Source organism: Melospiza melodia, chromosome 3 (assembly GCF_035770615.1).
Source record: "Melospiza melodia melodia isolate bMelMel2 chromosome 3, bMelMel2.pri, whole genome shotgun sequence".
Classification (NCBI taxonomy): Eukaryota; Metazoa; Chordata; class Aves; order Passeriformes; family Passerellidae; genus Melospiza; species Melospiza melodia.
Window position 1 is genome coordinate 101,672,660 of NC_086196.1, and position 20,478 is coordinate 101,693,137.

General features: G+C 43.3%; 1 protein-coding gene across 2 annotated transcripts in view; it reads left to right on the forward strand.

Annotated features, from left to right (window-relative positions):
* The window catches only part of SPRED2 (sprouty related EVH1 domain containing 2), a 59,098-nt gene extending 55,260 nt beyond the window's left edge, over nt 1-3,838 (forward strand). For both annotated transcript variants that reach the window (XM_063152301.1, XM_063152302.1), the window contains exon 6: nt 395-3,838. In XM_063152301.1, the coding sequence (XP_063008371.1) occupies nt 395-1,045 (651 nt within the window). In that variant the 3' untranslated portion in view covers nt 1,046-3,838. The remainder of the gene's footprint in view (nt 1-394) is intronic.
* Nucleotides 3,839-20,478: the final 16,640 nt, after the last annotated feature.

The window sequence follows — 20,478 nt, forward strand, 5'->3', positions numbered from 1 at the left end:
CCAGTGTTCTCTGTGTCTGCCAGAGTCTGTTGGTGTTTGGTTTTCCTCCACATGCCTGAGACAGCTCCCTCCTTCTGCTCTCCCCATTTCCTTCTCAATTAGCTTTAAATGGCTTCCTGTTATTAAAAAAAGAGGGGGAGGGGGAGGTAACACTGGTTTAGCATGCTGTGTTGTACCACATGCACGCAGGCCAGTGTAGGACTGTGACAGTTTTACTGCCTCATGAGCCAAAGACTGAAAAAGTCCATGATGGATCACGGTGAAGGGCATATAAAGAAGGAAAGATAAAGTTTCTAAGTATTGGCTCTTCAGGAAGCAAGGAGACAGTGATTACCAGTAGCAAAATGAGCTTATTTATCTTTTCTCTCTCCCCATCTCCTTCCCACTTCCACAGTCAGTACCACGATCCTACCGACACGTCAACTTTCCAGATGATGATGAGGAGATAGTGCGCATCAATCCTCGGGAGAAGATTTGGATGACTGGGTATGAGGATTATCGCCATGCCCCAGCACGAGGAAAGAACTTTGATCCTGATGACATGGACTCTTACGTACGTTTTGCCAAAAGCGAGGCCTCGAAACACGAATACACTTATCCTTACGTAGACAACTCGGACTTTGACCTGGGTGAAGATACCAAGGGTGCTGTGATAAAGACTCAACCTGTCAAATTCAAGCCCAGGCGGAAGGAAGATGGTGAGAGGTCGCGGTGCGTGTACTGCAGGGACATGTTCAACCACGAGGAGAACAAGCGGGGTCAATGCCAGGATGCTCCAGACCGCGTCAAGACTTGCATCCATCGAGTGAGCTGTATGTGGTGCGCAGACACTATGCTCTATCACTGTATGTCCGACCCAGAAGGAGACTATACAGATCCTTGCTCGTGCGACACCAGTGATGAAATGTTTTGCCTCCGGTGGATGGCCCTTATCGCCTTGTCTTTCATTGCTCCATGTATGTGCTGTTACTTGCCGCTTCGGGCTTGTTACCACTGTGGGGTCATGTGCAGGTGCTGTGGTGGAAAACACAAAGCTGCTGGATGACTACAGATGCATTCAAAGTGTTAGGTTTTTCCTGTAGTTCAAGGAACACGTTGGTTTTGGAGCACTGAGGTCACTCACTTTAATGCAGCCACTGTGCCCGACAGCATCCGGAAACCACCAGTTTGGATCACTTTACATTGGGTCGTCTGGGGCTCACACTGCATTGATTTGCTCATCAACTGTTCTAACTAACTAACCTACAGCATAGACTTTTGTATTATTAATCTGTAATCAAAACAGACTGTCTTGTACATGTTAAAATTTTTTTTTTTTTTCATTTAAAATGAGTTTGAGAGAAGAACTGCTTTAAATGGTGGTGGATTGTAGAACATCTCCAGGTTATGTCTGTCTTGCCTCCGCTTGTGTGGTACCAACAGCGTGTTAGCAAGCTTTGGCATTTCTAGAAATGGGACGGTGTAGTGAATGAGATCTCACTTGGAAGATATTTTAACTTACCGTCAAGCTATTGTGTATGTATAGAAGGTGTGCTAGTAACAAACTTGTACCACAACACAGTATTTCTGTCACTGGTTTTCTTTGGGTTTTTTGTTCTGTTTTCCAAAGCAAAAATAGCCATCTAAGCTGCAGTTTCTCTTCTAGGGTCCATCGTCATTTCCTTCAGCAAACATCTTAAATTATTTCTCTGTTCCTAAAGCTCTGTGAACAGAAAGTAAGGCTCAGTTACCATAGTCACATAGCCATTGAGAATCTGATAGTCCTCCTTACCTGTAATCATTTCAGACCACTACTTGAAAGGGAAACTTCAATTTTAGGCTTTTCTCTTTTCCCTAAATAACATTGGAAAAATGTGTTTTCAGAGCTCTGCCCAAAAAGAAAGGGAACTTCTTCGTAGAGATCTGTGAATAAAACACTAAGGTTCCAGATGAGGAAAATTGTTGATATGCAAAGAATTACTAACAATGCAATGTCAAAAGCACTATTATGGCAATTCTGGGGAAATGCTGCATTAAGTGGTGGATTATATGGAAAATCGTGTGTGTTTGTTTTCTGTATCCATGAGCATGAGAACATTCGCGTCCACTGTAGTAACAACATTTAGCAATCCAAGCAGGTATTGAAAAATCCAAAGCCAGGATGTTAACTACTACTTCCAGTCTGTGACCTGCGGTCCCAATCTGCCAGATACTTCCACACGTGTCAGCACGTTGCTGTGAGTCTGTGTGTGGGATGGAGCATGTGAGTCCTTGCAGGAGCCAGACTGAGGCGTCTGCCTGGCTTTCCCCCTCCCCAGTTCTCCACCCAGGTTTATCAAGTGGATGCATAAGGTGCAAACAGCAGGATAATATTACTTTAATTTTTTTTATTATTATTTTTTTTAATGTCATGTTGTCTTGTGTACAAGGCTTGTAATTAGCTTGGAAAAAGAGTATTTTTCTAATATATTACAAGGAATAGCCAAATAATTTTTATTAAAAAATAAAAAAAAAAGATTTAGCGCAGTGAGCTCTAACTAGCATAGTACAATCCGAATACTTTGAGGCAGCTAGGGATTGGCTTGTCAAAGCTGGCACTGCTGTTCCTGCCATAATTTCTTTCTGCAGTAAATTGCCAGTGGGCGCATGTCCTTTCCCTCCCTCTATTGCACATTGACATCAGTCTTAAAAGAGAGGATTTTTTTTTAAGAATTAATTTGCCAAATAAATGTAAAAGGAACGCTTGCCATTCTTTCTTGGTGGAATGTCCCAACGGTTCCTCTGAGAATAATCACAGCTTTTTAGTCAACCGTGAATTAAGTATGCAATGTGCTTATTATACACTATAGAGTTGGGTAGGTTTAATTCATAGCAGTTACAGGGGATTTTTTCAGTTGGAGAAAAAAAATTGAATGATAGTGGAAAAGGGATGGAGTGTTACACTCTGGGTGATATGTCTGGGTTTGCTGAATGAAATTTAAATATTTTGTGCCTAATAGCAGTTGACAAATCTCTCAATGGTGTCTAGTAAACATCAAGCCAGCCTCGTAAAAAAATAATTAATGAAACAACCTTTTCCTTTTATTTCTGTTCTCAAAAGTTGTTTCATGTAAACAAACATCTGTAAGATCTTCTCTCTATAAAGCACAACACTACAAAAAGATCTTACAGTTTTTTGTCCGGTCTTGAAGTGCCCCTATTTATTTAAGTAGACATACTCCAAGCCTTTCTGTATGTCTGAAAATAAAAGTTATTAAAAAAAGGTCCCTCTTTTTTATTTTTTTTCTTTCCCACTCCTTCTTTCCTCTTCTCCTGGGTTTTTGTAATACTTGTAGATTTTGCTGCGTACGTTATTTGGTTCGTGATGGCAGTGGTGTAAGGGCACAAGGATAGAAATGGGTGGTTTTTTGTAAATATTTCTCCTTAATTTCCACACTGCTGCTGAACAGTGTGTAGCATTCTCCCAGTCAGCTTTGCAATACTGACATCAATCATTTGAGAGAAATTATTCAGATTTTATTTTTGTATCTGTGGTAACAAAAACATTAACCAATTTTTTTTTCCTGTTGTGGAAAGGTTTTGGGTTTTTGTTTGTTTTTTTTTTCCAAGCTATTGCTCACGTTAACAAATTAAAGTGCCTGAAGCCTCATCATTATGTATCTATATACTAAAAGTTAAAACCCTGTTGTATTGATTTTTATAAGCCTTTTTACCTCTGTGTAAAAAAAAGTATATATACAAGTGTATGATGTACATTTTAGTTCTTAACTTCTTTTTTTATTGTTTCTAATATGTATGATCAGTGTAGCTATTGCTTTAAAATGTACCGTGTAAATACAAATACATCATATCAAAATGATGCCGTTTATTGTCAGAATTATGCTGTTTATTGTTGTTGAGGTGGCTGGGGACTGAGGGGGAGACAGAATGGGGGCGTCTCCAGAGCTCGGGGTTTCTAAGGAACAAAATGGCTCAATTTTACAATTTCGGGTGGCAAAGGCTTCTAAGCCTTGGGCACAGGCCAATCTCATCCAGACGCAACAAGGGAGGACAAGGATGGGTGGGTTTTTCCTGGTGGTTTTTAGGTGTTTTCCAGATGATTTGGCGCATTTGGTGGGAGGACGTGGCCTGGCGGCACCAGGCCCCAGTAGGTCCTGGCAGCCATGGCAGCGGCCAAGGCTCCCTCTTGCTCTCCCTGCTCTTCTCCCCTGAGGCCTCAGCCCCCGCACGGCTCCGGGCTGAGCTGGAGATGGTGCAGGGCTGTTGTTACTTGGCTGTGTTTCATCTCAGCAGGACTCTGAGAAGGGGGGAGCAGGGCAAGGCCACAGAAGTGGCTGCCAAGCGAGCGAGGGCCATCCCGGCTGCTGAGGGCACACGGGGCAGGTTTGCAGCCACTGGGAAGGAGAGATGCCCAAGGTGCCTGGCATGGCCATCCCTGCTCAGAGAGGCTTGGCGTGGAAAGAGAATGACCCACTTTAAATGGATACCAGGCTGCCACCAATCAGTGGGAGAAATCAGGGAGAAACCAGTGAGTATATCTAAACGTTTATAATTATTTCCAACGGCTTGGTCAGGCCAACACCAACCACATCTGCAGAGCCCAGGTTTATTTTTCCATAGGTAAGTGATAATAAAGCTGTTGCTCCTCTTTTATGTGCTGCTGATTGTTTTGCTGCTGAACAACAAAGCTGCCTAAAGCAGTATGTAGGAGAAGAGGCAAAGAGCACACTTTTTATTCATTTATATTTGTTTACATATTCCTAGAAACATGATGTGTTCATATAAACAAAGATTTCTGTATGCATTTATTATACAACTGATGGTGTGTGTATGTTTTTTAAAAAGACGTGCAGCCCTCCTGAGAAATGCTCAGTGTGGGTCAGGTGCTGTGTTCAGGACTCTCTGCACACAAGATTATTCAGTTTGTGTTTGTGTTTGGCTCCATCAGCAGCAAAGCTGCAAAGTATTGCTCACAGTCCATCACTCTCTTAACTAATGGAGAAGAACTTCAACCCTATTCCTTGGCCATTTGGATTTAGCTCATCCTACAAAATGCCTGGCTAAAACCATGTTTCTTGCAGCCTGCAATGTCCTCTTGCTTTCATCCACGAATCAAAGGTGTTGCTTATGCCTGGAGATTTCTAAACGGAACCAGAAAATATTACATTTGGGCACTGAATCTGTGGAAAACACAAGTGTCATCAAGATAGGAAACACCATGAACGTCAACCAACTTTCTGCAGCATAATTTACTCCTGTTGTCTGTCTGGGACAGGTTCTGTCCTCTTGGTAGGATGCATTCAGAGACTGAGATTGGAGAGGACACAGATACTGTAAGCTTGAAGCCATATGAAATCACGTGTTGAATATTTTATGTTTAAAAAAAAAATCTAGTTCGCTAGTAAATGTAACACAAAATACATTTTAGAATAACGTCTTCACCCAGGCTGAGTTTTAGGGTCTGACAATTGCAGCTTGGCATTTTCTAGCAAGGACGTGGCACCAAGTGTGCAGCTACGATTGCCTGATCAGAGTGGCTCTCCAGGCCTCTCTTCTCTATGTAAGCTGTGCTGGCCCAGCTCACACCCAGGCTTTTTCCATGGGGAGACATCCTTGGTTTCAGACCAACACAGTTCCACCTGTGTGAATTGTTCTCCTCATAGCCTGTGAAATGAAGGAGTCAGAGGGTAAGGAGAGGATTTTCTTGATGCCCCCTCAGGAAGCCTACAAATGCTTCTAAGAAGCCTCTCCTTATAGAAGCAGCATCAGGTCGGGACTGGCAGAGTGAGTGGAGGGCAACTGCAAGGGGTAGCCAGTGCAGTTCTCTCCAGCTCTGTTCTTCTCTAAGGGACAAGGATAAAGAGCATTTCTCAGCAGTGCAGCTGCTTGGCATTGCTTTCAGGGGCATCAGGAGACTTCACCTGGCCTCCTTTAATCACTGGGTAGGAGGTTTCTCTCACTCTGCTTGGAGAGTTTGTAATTGAAATGTGCAAAACAGACTTACTCTCGTTGTGAAAACAAGCCCAAGAGTTTGAATGACTTCCATAAAGTCATGTGGGGGGTTTGTGACACAGTCTGGTTTGGAGTATCCTGAGCACAAGTTCACCACCATCTTCATCCAAAGGTCATTTTTCCTATCATCCTGGAGATTAATCAGAAAGTTTGGGCTTTGTCAGGAGCCTTGCTGCAGGGAGCATAAACCAAGCTGCCAGCAAGGGGTGTGTAAATCTTCTTTCTCTGCTAATTCCACTTAAAAATGCAGATTTGAAGTAGCTGTCAGGATGCCTGGAAACAAGAGGTATCATTGCATGTGTTCTCAGTACTTACAACAGACAGATCTTGTCTTCTTATAATAAAAGAAATGGAGCCTTTTTCTGTGAGAGCAACAAAGAGATACTTTTCTTTCTTTAGCGCACAATGTTAGGTGAGTTAACATCCTCCTAACACCTTGTCCTTTTCCAGGATGTATTTAGCAATTGAATTCCTTAGAATCTTGATGACATATGTGGAAATAAATAGAAAAATGTTTGGCTTCCACCCAGAGACAAGATATTTAAATGGTGGAAAGTATGTGTGTATTTCTGGGATCTTATACTTAGATCCCCACAAATGCTTTTAGTTGCTTTTCTGCAGTAATGCACAACCATCCCATGCCATTCATCTCATTCCCTGCTTGTAAATTCATTTAGGAAGAGTTGACAGGCTTTGGTTTGGCTTCTGTTAGATTCCAAGCCTGCTGCCTAACATCATGTGAGACGGGGTCTCACAGCAGCGCTCTGGGTGGTTGTAAGGGGAATGGTTTGTGAGGGCTGTAACACATCCCATCTCTGCTGAGCCATCACAGCTCCATGCTCCGAGGTGGCAAGGAAAGTACAAAGTGATTTTCAGACTTAATGTAATTAATGTAATCCCCCAAGGAGTCACTGATATTAGGAGTAAGTATCATTGCCTCGGGGAGTGAGAATTAATGCATACTTCGGGATGGATAAGACATTGCCAAGTCATACACAGCCTTAAACTTAATTCTTATCTAGATTACTTAATTATTATCAATTATATAGAAAATGTCACATGAACTGGAATTCCTTTTTTTGCATTTTCTGAGCTTATTTCACGATGAGCTATTAAATTGGTCAACATCTGTTTTAAGGCAACTGACAGGACTGCTATCAGGCTTACTGCTTTTAGAAAAGCACTTTGCTGATCTCACACTCTTAATTTCCCCACTTCAGTGTTGTGCCAGTGTTATCTTATTAACTGATAGAGCTCTTGATGTGACATTTCAGTGGTAAAAAAGAACAGGGAGAGGGAACTTGTCAATACAGTGAGACCCTTGAAGTATCAAGTCTGATATGTTTCCCAATGTACCCTATCTTCAAATCAGAGATTTCCAGTATGCAGATTACATTTGGCTCCGACCTCATTCAGAAACTAAAAGCTCAGACACTTCTAAAGTTTGAAGCATTATCATCCTTGTGCCCCAGAGAGTAATTTCCAGCTTTAAAAGCCCAATTCCAGAACAGCTGAACGCAAGTGATTTCACTTTAAAAGTGCTTACTCTTTACAACTTCCTGAGAACAATGATAAAAGCCAGGTTACAAAGTATAAGTTTCAACCACATTTTGCAAAAGTCCAGGCCACAGCTTACAGCAGAGAGTATTTTGGTGTGGGCAGCCAAAAGAAGCAGTACTCTGCTGGTTTTGTTCAGGAGTCTGAACATTGCAAAATTCAAATCCCAATAAATTTGTATCAGAAAACACTGAACAGCTAAAACAAAAAAGGAAATAGAAGTTAGGACTTAATGCAGATGTGGGGAATATGGTTCATCCTAGATATGAAACATAAGAAATACAATCTTCTTTTCTTATTTCTTTTCTTTTGAGGGACACCTGAAAGGAAGCTCCCATTGTCACAGTAATGTATGGGTATGGGGCCTGATGTTTAAGCTGGAATGTCCCCAGAAGTTTCCATGTTTCCCTTCCATTCCTGCGAGGAAAGGCGGATAGTCTGTGGCTCCAAGAGGAGCATTCAGAGCAGCACCATGGCTCAGGCTGTCAAACTGGAAGTGTATCTGTGTGTATGTATATACATATCCTTTTGGAACAGAAATCCAAAATTACCAACATGATCTAAAGTCCTAAGTGAGAGCCACCCTTTAAATAACTAAATAAACAGGTAAAACTCCAGCTGTATGGCTGACCCTGGTGGCTTGGCAACAATGAATGGGGTTTTCTGTGCAGTGACCCCAAATCTTGGGGATGGCTGCAGGATTTCTCTGTTCGCTTAATGAATAGATCTCAGTGAACATCTTCCTCTAGAGCAAAACCCCAGAACCTTGTTAAGTGGTTGAGCCAGCCACAGAAATGAGAAGGCTTCCAAATAGCAAGCAAAATAGCAATAGGATGAAGCAGAGAGATATATTCTGCTCAGAGGAGTTTCCTGCTTTGCTGTGGCTTGAGGGTCACGTGCTGGATGGTCAGTGATGCTGTTTCTCGGGGGACATTGACTGGGCTCTGGGGAAACCATGGGCATTTTGGCAAGCAGGAAAGCCTGTGCATTCATTCATCTGTCTGAAATGGAGGAGTTTGTGGTAAGCCATGTGGCCAGAGCAAGGCAGCCTTTGCAACAGTGCCAGTTCCACAGTTTAAATACAGTTTCTGCCACAAGGCTGAGACATAGTTGTACTTCCACATGTGGCCAGAAATGCCACAGGCCTGGAGCAGGGTGCAGGGTGAGCAGGGTCCTCACGCTTACCCCTGACTTTGCAGAGAGATCTCTGCAGAGAGATTTGAAGGGCTACAATGTGCCAGAGAGGTAGCAAAAATACCACATGCATTAATTTCAAAACTCTGGCAGCCATCCCCAGTACAATGCTATTTGCTGCATTTGTGCTTCTCTAGACTTTAAATAAATGGGCTCCTTCCAGCAACAGGTAGGAGACAACTGGAGACTCTTCTCCAGTTCCCTGAGGTAAAATCCTAATTCCACTTAACTCAGTGGCCAAAGACCCAGACACTAAAGTGAAGCCAGGATTTCTCTCCTGGGATTTGAAGGGTTTGGATGCCAGTATCTTCAGATTTGGCACTCAAAACTCCTCCTCCACTGACAGTTCTCTGAGGTGAACTTCCCATGGTCTTCTTGATCAGCCTGGAGAAGACTGAGGGGAGACCTCACTGCAGTTGCAACTTCCTTGGGAGGGGAAGAGGGGCAGGCACTGATCTCTTTTCTCTGGTGACCACTGAACAGGACCCGAGGGAATGACCTGAAGCTGAGTCAAGGGAGGTTTAGGTTGGATAATAAGAAAAGTTTCTTCATCCAAAGGGTGGTTTGGCACTGGAACAGGCTGCTCAGGAAAGTGTTCCCAGTACAAAGACTGACAGTTCAAGAAGCATTTGGACAACCCTCTTAGGCACATGGGGTGATTGTTGGGGTGTCCTGTGCAGGAGTTGGACTTTGGTGATCCCTGTGGGTCCCTTCCAGCTGAGGGTATTCCATCCTTCTTCTTTCCCCAATCCTCCTCAGAGACACTGGATACAATGACAGTCTACATCTATAAAAGGGGATTTCTTCTACTGCATTGTGCACCAGTTCCCCAGTTCTGTCTTAAAAGGGCTGTTTGAAATGGGAGCCACTTTCTGCTGCTGCAAAGGAACAAGTGTCCTAGTGACAGCTGAGGGTTTTGTGGGACCCTAGGATCACTGATTTTAAACTTAGCTTGTCACTCGTTTTTTTTCCTGTGCCAAATTACCCGGACATTTCATTTAGTTGGACCTTCACAAAAGAAATATAGGTAGGAGGAGTAAACAGTTTTGACTTAAAAAGTGACAAATTGGCAGGGAGGTTCTCTCAGCCACCTTTCACTCATTTTTGGCAGCTTGCAGGGTTTCCAGCTGGCAGCAATTATTTCTGATATTAAGCTGAAATTCCAATCAAAGATTTTTTAAAAGGCTGGAAGGCCTGTGTAGTAACATTCATGACCAAACGGTCCTGAAACAAAGAAGCACCTCTGAAAGGACTGTGTTTTCAAATCCACTCACATACATAACATTTTAAGAGCTGTCACCATCAGAGCACTTTTTATGGCCAGTTCCTGAAGGATGTGGTTGTAAAGATGTGGCATGAAGAGCAGCAAATCCAGGTGCTGAGCAGAGAGCTTTTGAACTTAGAGCAAATGCGTGATACTTTTTTCTAACCAGAACAACTGCTGTTTGTGACCATCTGAACTTTGAGCTACAAGAAAATGTCTTTGGGGTTCATCAGGCTGATATCCTGTCTCTAACCACAGCCTGTACCAGATACTTCAAAGGGAAAGAATACAAGAAACTCTGTATTGGAATCATCTGCTAGCAGAGGAAATTTCTTCCCAACATCAGACAATTTGTCATTGATTTATCCCCTCAAACAGGAGAGTTTATGTGCCTCTTAAAACAAATCCAGTTGAATGTTAACAGTGATGTGAGTTTATTCATTAACCCTAACAAAATTTTATTTGAAATATATTTGATTTCTCTAAAATAACAACTCTTCTACATTTTCTCTGATGGTTTTCCTAGTGCTGAAATGACAGTTTGAGGGTTTTTTCCAGCCACCTCTTTGTACAGCTTGCCCTTGAAATGAGACGATGTTCAGGAGCTACAGCCCTACGGCAGCTATTTTGCAAATGACAGTGTCTCCTCCTCCAAATTCTTCTCCTGGCAAGAGATTTAATCCTCTTTTATGGCTCCTGTAACCATCATTTCCTGATTGTTGGGGTGATACTGTGTTCTTATTTCTGTACAGTTTCTCTGGAGCCTCCTGTATTTCAAAGACCCAAAACGGATTGAGGGTATGAGGCAGGTAGTGAAAACACAGCAATTTATTGCTTTGTTTGTTTGTCACATTGCTGACATTGAGCTGGATTTATAATATTTGTTTTCTAGAACTCAGATACTTTCCAAAGTACAGCTGTGCCGTAGCTGTGAATAAAAACTAGGATGAACGGGGTGTCTGACAGGAAGGTGAAAAGTCTGTATTTAGGCTCAGTGGGCTTTCCACTGAGAGGTGTTGAATGTCTTAATTTTTTCTGAAACCCATGAGCTTGATAGGTGTAAAACATTGACCCTGCTGAGGTCAATGGCAAACTTCCCACTGACTTTAGTAAAGTATAATCACCCCCAAAATACAGAGTTATGACACTAATTATTGGCAGCTATTTTCCTAAGAGTCTGGCTAATGCACAGAACAAACCAGAATGCCTCTGTGCGTTTTATTTCTTCATGCAAAGGTCTGTGCATTTTCCCAAAACCTATAATGAAATACAGAAAAATTCTGCAGTCTAAGTTGCCATCACAACCCATTTAAGGGTCGTTTATTTGGTCTTAGTCACAAACAACACAAAGACCTGCTTTGCTTAATGCAAGGCCTGGCCAGTTGAGCAGTTCAGCCAAATAGTAGCAGCTTGGTAGTTCTGCTGCAGAAACTCAGAGGTTAATGTTTGGATCCTAATGTGAGACTTCTAATCTGGTCGTTTAGTGAATTTTAATTGCTTCAACATGAAGTACAGATGAGCAGCATCTCTGGAAACCAGGCCACAGATCACTGAAAATAGTAGGTACAGGGCTCTCTAAGATGTGGGTCCTAAGGCTCTGCGCCTCATTGAATTTAATTACAGCTTGGAGTCAAAAGGCACACACAAATTTGTCTTTGGTTTGGTTTCTTACAGATTTGTATTTGCACCATTAATCTTCTGCTTGTCCTGTCCATTGCTCCAGTAACGCTTCTTGAGCCACATGTCCAGGAAAAACCAAACCTAGGTCTCGAAGACATTAATCTCCCACAGGCTTCATAAAAACAGGTATCTGGGTAAAACAGAGAGCTCTTAGTACCCTTGCTGAGCTCATCCCTGATTAGACACTGGGCAAACAGCATGGGAAAACCCTTGTTACAAGTGCCTTACCTGTGGATAAACTCAGCTGACAGTCATGCCATGCTGGACACTAAACAGCCACCCCACAAGAGCAGCTTTGCTTTCACACCATACCTCTCACTTAAACAGCCAGTCGTGCTCAGACACATCCTTTAGAAACCAAGCCCTGTTTATTTCATCACTTGTGGAATACTTGTTTTAACATATACCAGTGATATCTAGGAGGGAAGTGACATGTTTTCTCATTCAGAGCAAAGATATGTGTCATGTAATGCCCTGGGTTTTTTCAGTTTGACTCTAGCTCCTAGAGGGTCTGCTTCACAATTTGTTAATTCAGCTGCGAGTGTTGGCTGCATCTTTGAAGGACTGTATGTGGCTGATTTTTTGTTGTTGTTGTTGTCAGATTGAAGTCTGCTTGCACCTTTTTTTACCATTTTCTTGTGCATCAGTATCAGTATTTTTCCATCTATGAAACTAAATTATTATAGCTGCAAAGCCAGTGATTCCAAGAGATTTCTTTGGTCCTCTGCTTGTATGATGAGAGAGATTCCTGCGCTCCAAAAGGCTTAAAATGTCTGGGTCTTGCTAATAATAACAACCCAAAAGGGAATAGTCTAGCTGACTGTATGTAGGCCAGACTTAATCAATTAACACACTGAGATACTGACATACCAGCCTATGGAGCCTTCTAAATATAATTGTGTGTGAAGAAGGCCACTGGCCACAGGATGGCTTCACAAGTTAAATAGTACAGGACTGCCAATACTTAGATCTGGGATTTCCAGAAGACCACACAGAGACACAGAGCAACAGCAGCTTCTGAAGAAATGTGCATCTTTCCATGCTAATATCTCTACTGAAAGCGCAGCTCAGGGGACACTGAGATCAGAAATTTATTTCCACTGCCATCCTTTATGGCTGGTGGCTGCAGGCTGATACCTGCTGGAGTTGTTCAGCCAATGGAGTTGTTCCCACGTACATCATTGCAGAGCACACAGAAACTTTGCTTGCCTTGAAAGTTTCGGTCGTATGCGCTGCCGTATTGTTTGAGCTCATGTGAGCAGAAGTTTGCATAACAGCTCTTAAGAAAGTGGGCCTCAAAATGTCAGAGGGAGCCCCCTTTCATGTAGAAGATGAAAGCCACATTGTCTTGGCTGGATTCCAGCATCTATCCTTGTGTGTTCGAGCGGATGATGGAGGATTTCTGGTGGTGGCTCCTGAACCGGGCGCCCTTTTACAGCCAATAAAGCTGAGTTGATTTGCCTTGATTTTGCCGTGGGCTAAGTTGGGTACAAAGGGGTTACAGTAAACTCTTAATTGGTGGCTGCTTGAATATGTGTGCAAGCCCCTAGTTCACCCATGTGTACAAGGAGGGCAAAATAGGGGTGCCTTCCTTTTTGACCCTTTTGTCTAATCTGGTTTGATTGTAAGATCTTCCAGGCAGAGATTGTTACCGCGTGGTTGCACATTGTCTGCTGTGCTGGGGACCCTGGTTCCAGTGGTATATAACAGCCCTCAGCAGCTACTCTCATGTGAATAAAATATGACCAGCAGAGTGGTCTGAGTAATCTATCAAATAATCCCCAGCTCCACCCACATACAGCTCCTCCATGTGAATCCTGAGGTTAATTAAAAGAATCTAGAGAATGGTAGGGTTAGAGTGATTTTGGTTGAGCGCCGAAGATTGATGTAACCTCACAAGCTCCCCAGGCTTGGGGTTTTACATCGTTGCTGGCTAGTCCCCAAAAGACCAGGACTAGGTTTCTAGCTGCTCTGTGGAGGCTATGCCAAACTACAGGTTTAAATATTCATTGCATTCTTCACATGCCAAATCATCTAAATTGGAAAGCAGGAGTCTAAGATTTTGCAAAGCTGCTCTTGCACAAAAAGACCATTAAAAATTCATCGTGACAGAGAAAAAACAACAACATTGCCAGTAGTAGGGAACTTTCTGTTGACTTGGCTAATGCTGTGTGGAGCTAACCCACATTAATCCACTTAAATGGAAGGGTGAGCCTGATCCAGTAAAAGCAATAAATCCTCTTTAGAGCTGACCAGACTCCAGTTGCACTATAGGAGAACCAGGCTGAATGGCAAACAGTTGGCAGGGGGTAACTGGATGGGGCCTGAATTTCCAATGCACCAGATAATTTAACCCACAGCATCCCCTTTCCCTTATATGTGCAAACCAGCTGTGGGTACGACCATATCCCAAAGTTCTTGGCACCAGAGGTGGAATGATAGACTGCAGGACAGGGAAAGTCCCTGCCAGTACAGAACTGGAAAGATTGAAGTAGCTCTCTGTTATCACAGGGACTTGGTACCTGAAATGTCTGTGTTGGAAGAGTTATCCCAGGCAGCTCAAGCAAAAGGGGTGAAATGAAGGGAGCAGATGGGGACAGAGAAATGCCTGACCTGGACCTGGAGCTGCCTTGGAGGCAGTTTGCAGGTGTTAAGAGAGAATGGTCAGCTGCTGTTGCCTTGCTATGGGTAAGGGACTAAGTGGGTTGCTCTTAAACTCCACAGAATTACATCTGAAGCTGAACTGGCTTGGGAGCAAGAGGATCTGCGTGCCTGGGAAGTGGCTGTTACTATCAGAGAGCAATTTTCTCAAGGCTGACCCAAGACATGGAACTAAAGCCAGACTGGGTGAATATCTCTGTTTCCTTATTCCTCTGAGAAACTGGGCCTGCATTTAAAAGGCTGCTTAACACTTTGAAGCCACCCACAGTTCTGTCTTTGCCTCCCACGCAAGCTCCAAGGAACTGACTCATTCCCACCGTATTTTCAGCTGCGCGTAGATCCTGCTCACAGCTCGGGAAGTTCCCCGTTCAGCCAAGCAAATCAAGTGCACATTGTGCCTTGAGTTAGCTGAGCTTGAAAGGGCTTTGCGACACCGACTCACGGCCGACTGTATCTGAAGACATCTGGCCTGCCTTTTTAAGTCGAGTAGGGGCCATATTCTTGAGTAAGCTGTATAATTTATGCCTTATCTGCTGCTCTCTATTCATGATGCTTCCTTATGTTAAATAGCTGTGAAAATAAGTGACACTGTCATCTGCTGTTAAATGGAAAGAGGTCTGCTCATGAGCAGGCATTCACCTCTCTTCTCCTCTTCCAAATGGCAAACTCTCATTTCTCTTGCCACGGGGACACTGTTTTGGGTTTTGCAGAGCTTTCAAGGGTGTGAATGATACATACACTTCTGGATGGTTTGTGACTCAGGAAAACTTTTCTTCAAGGAGAGACATAGGATCATCCCTCTGTCTCTTGCCAATCTGGTGAGCTGAAATGTTCTTTCCAGTTTGGACCAAAGTCCTGACATCCCTGGATTTCTAACTCACTAATTCTTTCACTGCTGAGGAGAATAACTCACTTCTTGCTGACATCATGCTGTCCTCCCGCTATGCCGTATCCACTGTGAGTCTTTGAAGCTCCATGCTAAGCCTGAACAATTACACCCACGTTTTGACTGGGAAACAGAGACAGATGAAGGCAGTTAGAAGGAGGACGTGGGAGCCTTGCCTTCTATTTTCCTGTTCTTCACACTGGGCTCATTACTGCCATCTCTTTCCCTGCCTGGTAGCAAATTTCCAATAAATGAATTGGGGTCACCACTCCCAGCTTCTCTATAGAAAATAACTCTGGTCTATTTGGGCTCTAGACCACTTCTGCATGCCATTACACCACAGCACAGTCTTTACAGATAAACATTTGCAGGTTTGTAAGCACAGTCCTACTCACTACATCATTACAGAAGAGAGGGGGAGTAAACATCCTTTGCAGTACAAAGGAGTTGTCAACAAACTCAGAGAGAAGGGGAGAAATATCCAAAGGCACTGTCCATTTTTGGCTTGTTGCATTTGGTTTCTTTCATGCTACTCACTGAATGTTTGCTCCCTCTGCAAAAATCCAGGGCAAAGGCCTGGCTGCTGTCTGCACTATTAACTAATGAAGTCAGGAATTTACCTCTGTTGCCACCTGGGAATTGAATAATGTAAAACCTTTCTCCTCAGTCCTGCTGGTACTGGGCTGAGTTCCATCAGCTTCTGAGGAGCTTTTTGGAGTGCAGAGTCCTGACCTGCTCACAGTGGCTTGTATGAGCTGAGACATGAATAAACAATAAAGGAGATAAAGGAGAGGCTGGGTTGAAAGCAACAGCTGTTTCCTATGGACTCCTGAATAAACTCCAGCTCCTCTTGCTGATGGGCTGGGCTTTTGTCACTGTGCAAAGGAATGAACTGCTCTGGGAATCGCATTCTGATATGAGAGCAGTGGTGTTTGTGTATCACTAAGTATAAAGGGTCTGCTCAAAAACTTTTAAGAAGAAAAAAATGTCTACTTAAAAATGTATTTATTTCAGGTAGTAAACTTTATCTGTATTATCTCACTTCAGCTGTGGTTCTAGAAGTAGAATTACACCCAGGCTTGCACATGTAGCTCTTATATGGGAAAGAGCAAAGTCCTTAGCCCAAGATAAGGACCAAGATTTGCTGACTCCAGATGTGCTCCTCTACTGTAAAACGCTTTGGAGGCCCAATGCTACATTACACAAGCCACTCAGTGGTTTTAACATTCATTTCAGCAGGAGCAATCCCTTCTCTGTGTAACTAAGCAAAAGGTTTGTCTTGAGCCTGTTGCTATAATGAATTTCTAAAGCTGGGCTTGTGGGAATGACTCCATTAGTTAAGCATGAGCCTCTGTCTCTGCTCTACCCCCAGGAGCTCATATCAAGTTTTGGAGCTTTAGGCATTTACTCCTGTTTTCCACCAGTGGAGCAGAGAGATGAGCTTGGCCAGGAGAAGTGGATTTTCCTTGTACTTCTGTTGTGTAAGCTCATCCCATTTGTTTGGAAATCAAGTATTTTTCTTTTATAGAGAGCCAGAGGTTTTGGTTATCTCAATAGCACACCAAGAGAAAATTCTAATATCAGATCCAGGAAAGAGATAAATGCAATATATCTTAATGCAACAATGTCCTTTGCAGTTACTAGTACCAATTTACTACATCTGAAAATCCTTTAGAAAGTCTATTCACTTAAGGTAATCTCTCACTTTGGGGAAGACCTGGTCACTTCTATTTATATGTGTAAATCCTCCCACAAATTATTCCAGATTAGCGAGTCCCTATCCTCCCTCTCTGTCTCCCAGCTGAGGAAGGGTGGCTGCAGACTTCCATTGACACTGTCACTGCAGAGACCTTCCTCACAAAAATGAAGATCTTGTAGGGAGCCAGAATTTCCATTTGGCTCCATAGGGAGCCATTTATAATTTTTCCTTTTTTTTTTTTTTTTTTTTTTTAACCAGTGTGTGTAACCTGTTCTAAAATGTGGATAAGCAGAACCTGGAGTGGGTCCACTGGTGCATCCCCTCTTCAGTATGAGGCACTTGGCTCCAGCTGTGGTGGGAATTGAGGGCAGCTGGATCTAGTGGGCTGTGCTCTGGGCCTCTGTGTGACTCTCTGGGGTGGCTGCAGGGCACCTGGGCTGCTGGCAGACTGGCCACCTTAGGAGAGCAGAGCATACCAGCCCCATCTCCCCCGTGAACAGAGAAATGGAGCTGTGACTCCATCCAGGTTGTCTGTATCTTCCTTTTTTATAGGGAGAAGGGTAGGTAAAATCCCTGGGGAAGTGAAATCTAAGGGCAATCAAGACTTAAAACTTCCATTTGTATATTTGAAATAAGTAATACCTTGCCTTAGAGCAAACCTAAATATATAAAAACACAAACCTGCTAGATTTCTAATGCTGTTTCTGAAGTCAGTGTGTTTAAAGGTCAATATTAGTTAGAACTCAATCCCATCAATATTTCCCTTTTAATTTATATTTTCTATTTTTCACCAAGTCTTGCCCATCTCAACTGCTTTCCTGAGGCTCTTTTTTGTTTATCCTACACAACTTCCTTCCTTCCTTCAAGTCCAGACCCCTTTGCTCCCCTGGGACTCTGTATGATAGCTAAGCACTAATCATGTACTTCTGCCCCAGAAGCACAGATAGGGGCTTCCTCCCCCTGCTTCCAGTCAAAGGAGGATGTAAGGCATAATGGTAATCTTAAACAACACTGCTATTCATTGTTTGAGAGATCTGGGAAATATCCTTGAATTCAGCTTGCTAAATTAGCTGCTTCTTGAGTAACCGACAGCTGCTGCGTATCTGTCCCATTACATTTTCCAAATTGCAGCAGTTCTCATTATGTATGATATTCTCTAAACATATGGACCTTACACTAGTTTATGTCTCTGTGTAGCTCTGTTGCCATGAATGTACACACAGAAACATTTTCTTTTGTACTTAAAAAAAAAAACCCAACAATTCTTGAAAATAGATTAAAGACAGGCATTTGCAATTACTCAGATGGAGCAAAGATGTTGGAGTGCTTCAGAATACAGTCTTTGTCAGGAGCCAATACTTAGATTAAAATGTTGCTTCTGGCAGTAAAAGTGTAACTACCAGTGGTTTTAAAGCTTCATCCTGCCTGTTGTGCACATGAACATCTCTCTTGAAGTTGGCAGGCATCATCCTGTGCTTGCAAATCTTGAAAATCAGATGGACCATCAGTGTAAGGTGATGCTTAACTGTCTATATGAGGCAATGACATGGGTTTGGATTTGGTCTTGTGTGTTTGCTCCTTCACATTGATTTACAGTGGAATTTGGTTTGCAAGAAATTGTATTTCTGGTGTTACTGTGTTTACACTTCCTACTCTTTGATAACTTCTCTGTATGTGCAGGGAACTTAAGCAAATCTTGAAGAGGAACATTTCTGTGTCTCCTCCCTCTTGTGTGTTTTCTAGGCTTTGTCCTTCAAAATGGAGCAGCATCCTTGAGGAAACCCCAAACTTCTGTATTCACTGTGTTCCTTGGGACACAGCTGGTTCCAACAGGGAGTAATTGAAGCATCAAGAACTTTAACTAAAAATGCACTGCTGAACAAGTGAAAATTTTCCTTGTACCCCTAGAACTCTGTTCAATGCCTCTGATCCCATTCAGGGTTTATTTCATTGACTTCAGGAGGAGTCTGACCAGCGAGGAGCATCTACTGCACTCTAAACCTTGGGAGAAGTGCCATGCATTTGCATTTTGTCTGTTGTCACATCACACAAAACAAGGGGTGACAAACTACATGCTCTGTAGTGCATCCCTGGGCTATGCTTGATTTTGTGGTCACCAGCAAGGGGCAGCAAGTGTCTCTGTCACAGTGGTCTTGACTGTGTTATTAGGGTTAGTAAGCTAGTGGTATTTATCTCATCACCTTCCTTCCCTCTGTTCCTGGTCACCTCTTATCCCTCTTCTGTTTTACTCCTCTTTGCTCCTTTTATAGCTAAAGATGTCCCTCAAACACACCCACCTAAGTACAGGTGCAGCCCGATTCTCTTCTGTATCTGAGGCTTCCTGCAACACACATTTCTATCCAACCCCTGCTTAGTGCTTTGGTGCTGCAGGAGGGGAGGATCATCTCTCTCCAGCAGGAGTTACAGAGCAGCTGGAGATGGGAATCCATGCAAGGATGTGGCTCTCCTGCAGCCTGGGGGAGCTGCCCATTCTGGGGGCTCTCAGATACCACTTCCATGCTGGTGCATTCAGGAGGCTGTGTGATGGATCCCTAGAAGCTGGTCAGCTGTGGGCAAGGAGCTGCCAAGCCCTGGCAAATCAGAGCTGTGAAGACAGAGCTGTGGGCCCTTGAAACCAGCCAGGTGCTTCATCCTCTGTTACAAGATGTCTCCTCCTCCTCAGGATGCACAGGCAGGAACTCTGCAAGAGAGGCCCTTCTCACGAAACAGAGGAAGAGGGTTTGGGTTTCCTTTCAGTGGCCTCTAAATCATTTGTCCAGAACAGAGAGCTGTCTCTTCCTGGAAATATTTAGGCTCATTCCTTTAGAAGTCATCTATGATTGTGTTAGTATTTGTGCATAAATGAATATTAATAGTGAATGTGGTCTGACTACTGGGCCCATTTCCTCCCACAGCTGTTTTTGTGAGACCTGATGCAAAAACATCTTGTGCACACATCTTCCAGCCTGGCTCCTCCACAGGCGAGCTTGATGGAAAACGCTTTGCTGCTTGTGGTTTAGGCATGGATGCAGCACATAGCTGCTCAGTGCTGTCAGGACCTCTACAGATCTGCATTCACCTCACAGCAGACATTTAGGTACCAAGAGAACTTGTGTTTTAACTGGAAAAAAGCTTATGTGCCAAAGGCCTCCTGTTATAGGGGAGGTTGTAGCTGAGCAGAGGTTTGGAGGGGCTTAATGCTGGACTTGGCTGCTCCAGCTGGCAAGGAAAGCCCACCCACAGCTTAGGTGGGACCAGCACCTGAAATCAAGTATTGAAACACCTGCATTAAGCCCTTTTATTTTCTTTGGATATGATCCTGTGCAGTTCTACACTTACTGTTTTTTTGTGGATTTATCCCAAAGAGTGCTGGGAGTGAACCTGGGATTCCTGCAGAAAAAGATGATCCCAGAGATAACAAGTTCTGAGAAGAAATACTCCAAATGCCCCATTTTTTAATCATTAAATGACTATATCCTTACAGACGTAGATTGATTTAAGTAGGAAAAGGGATTTGCTGTATGACTCACATGTCTGAAGTATTGC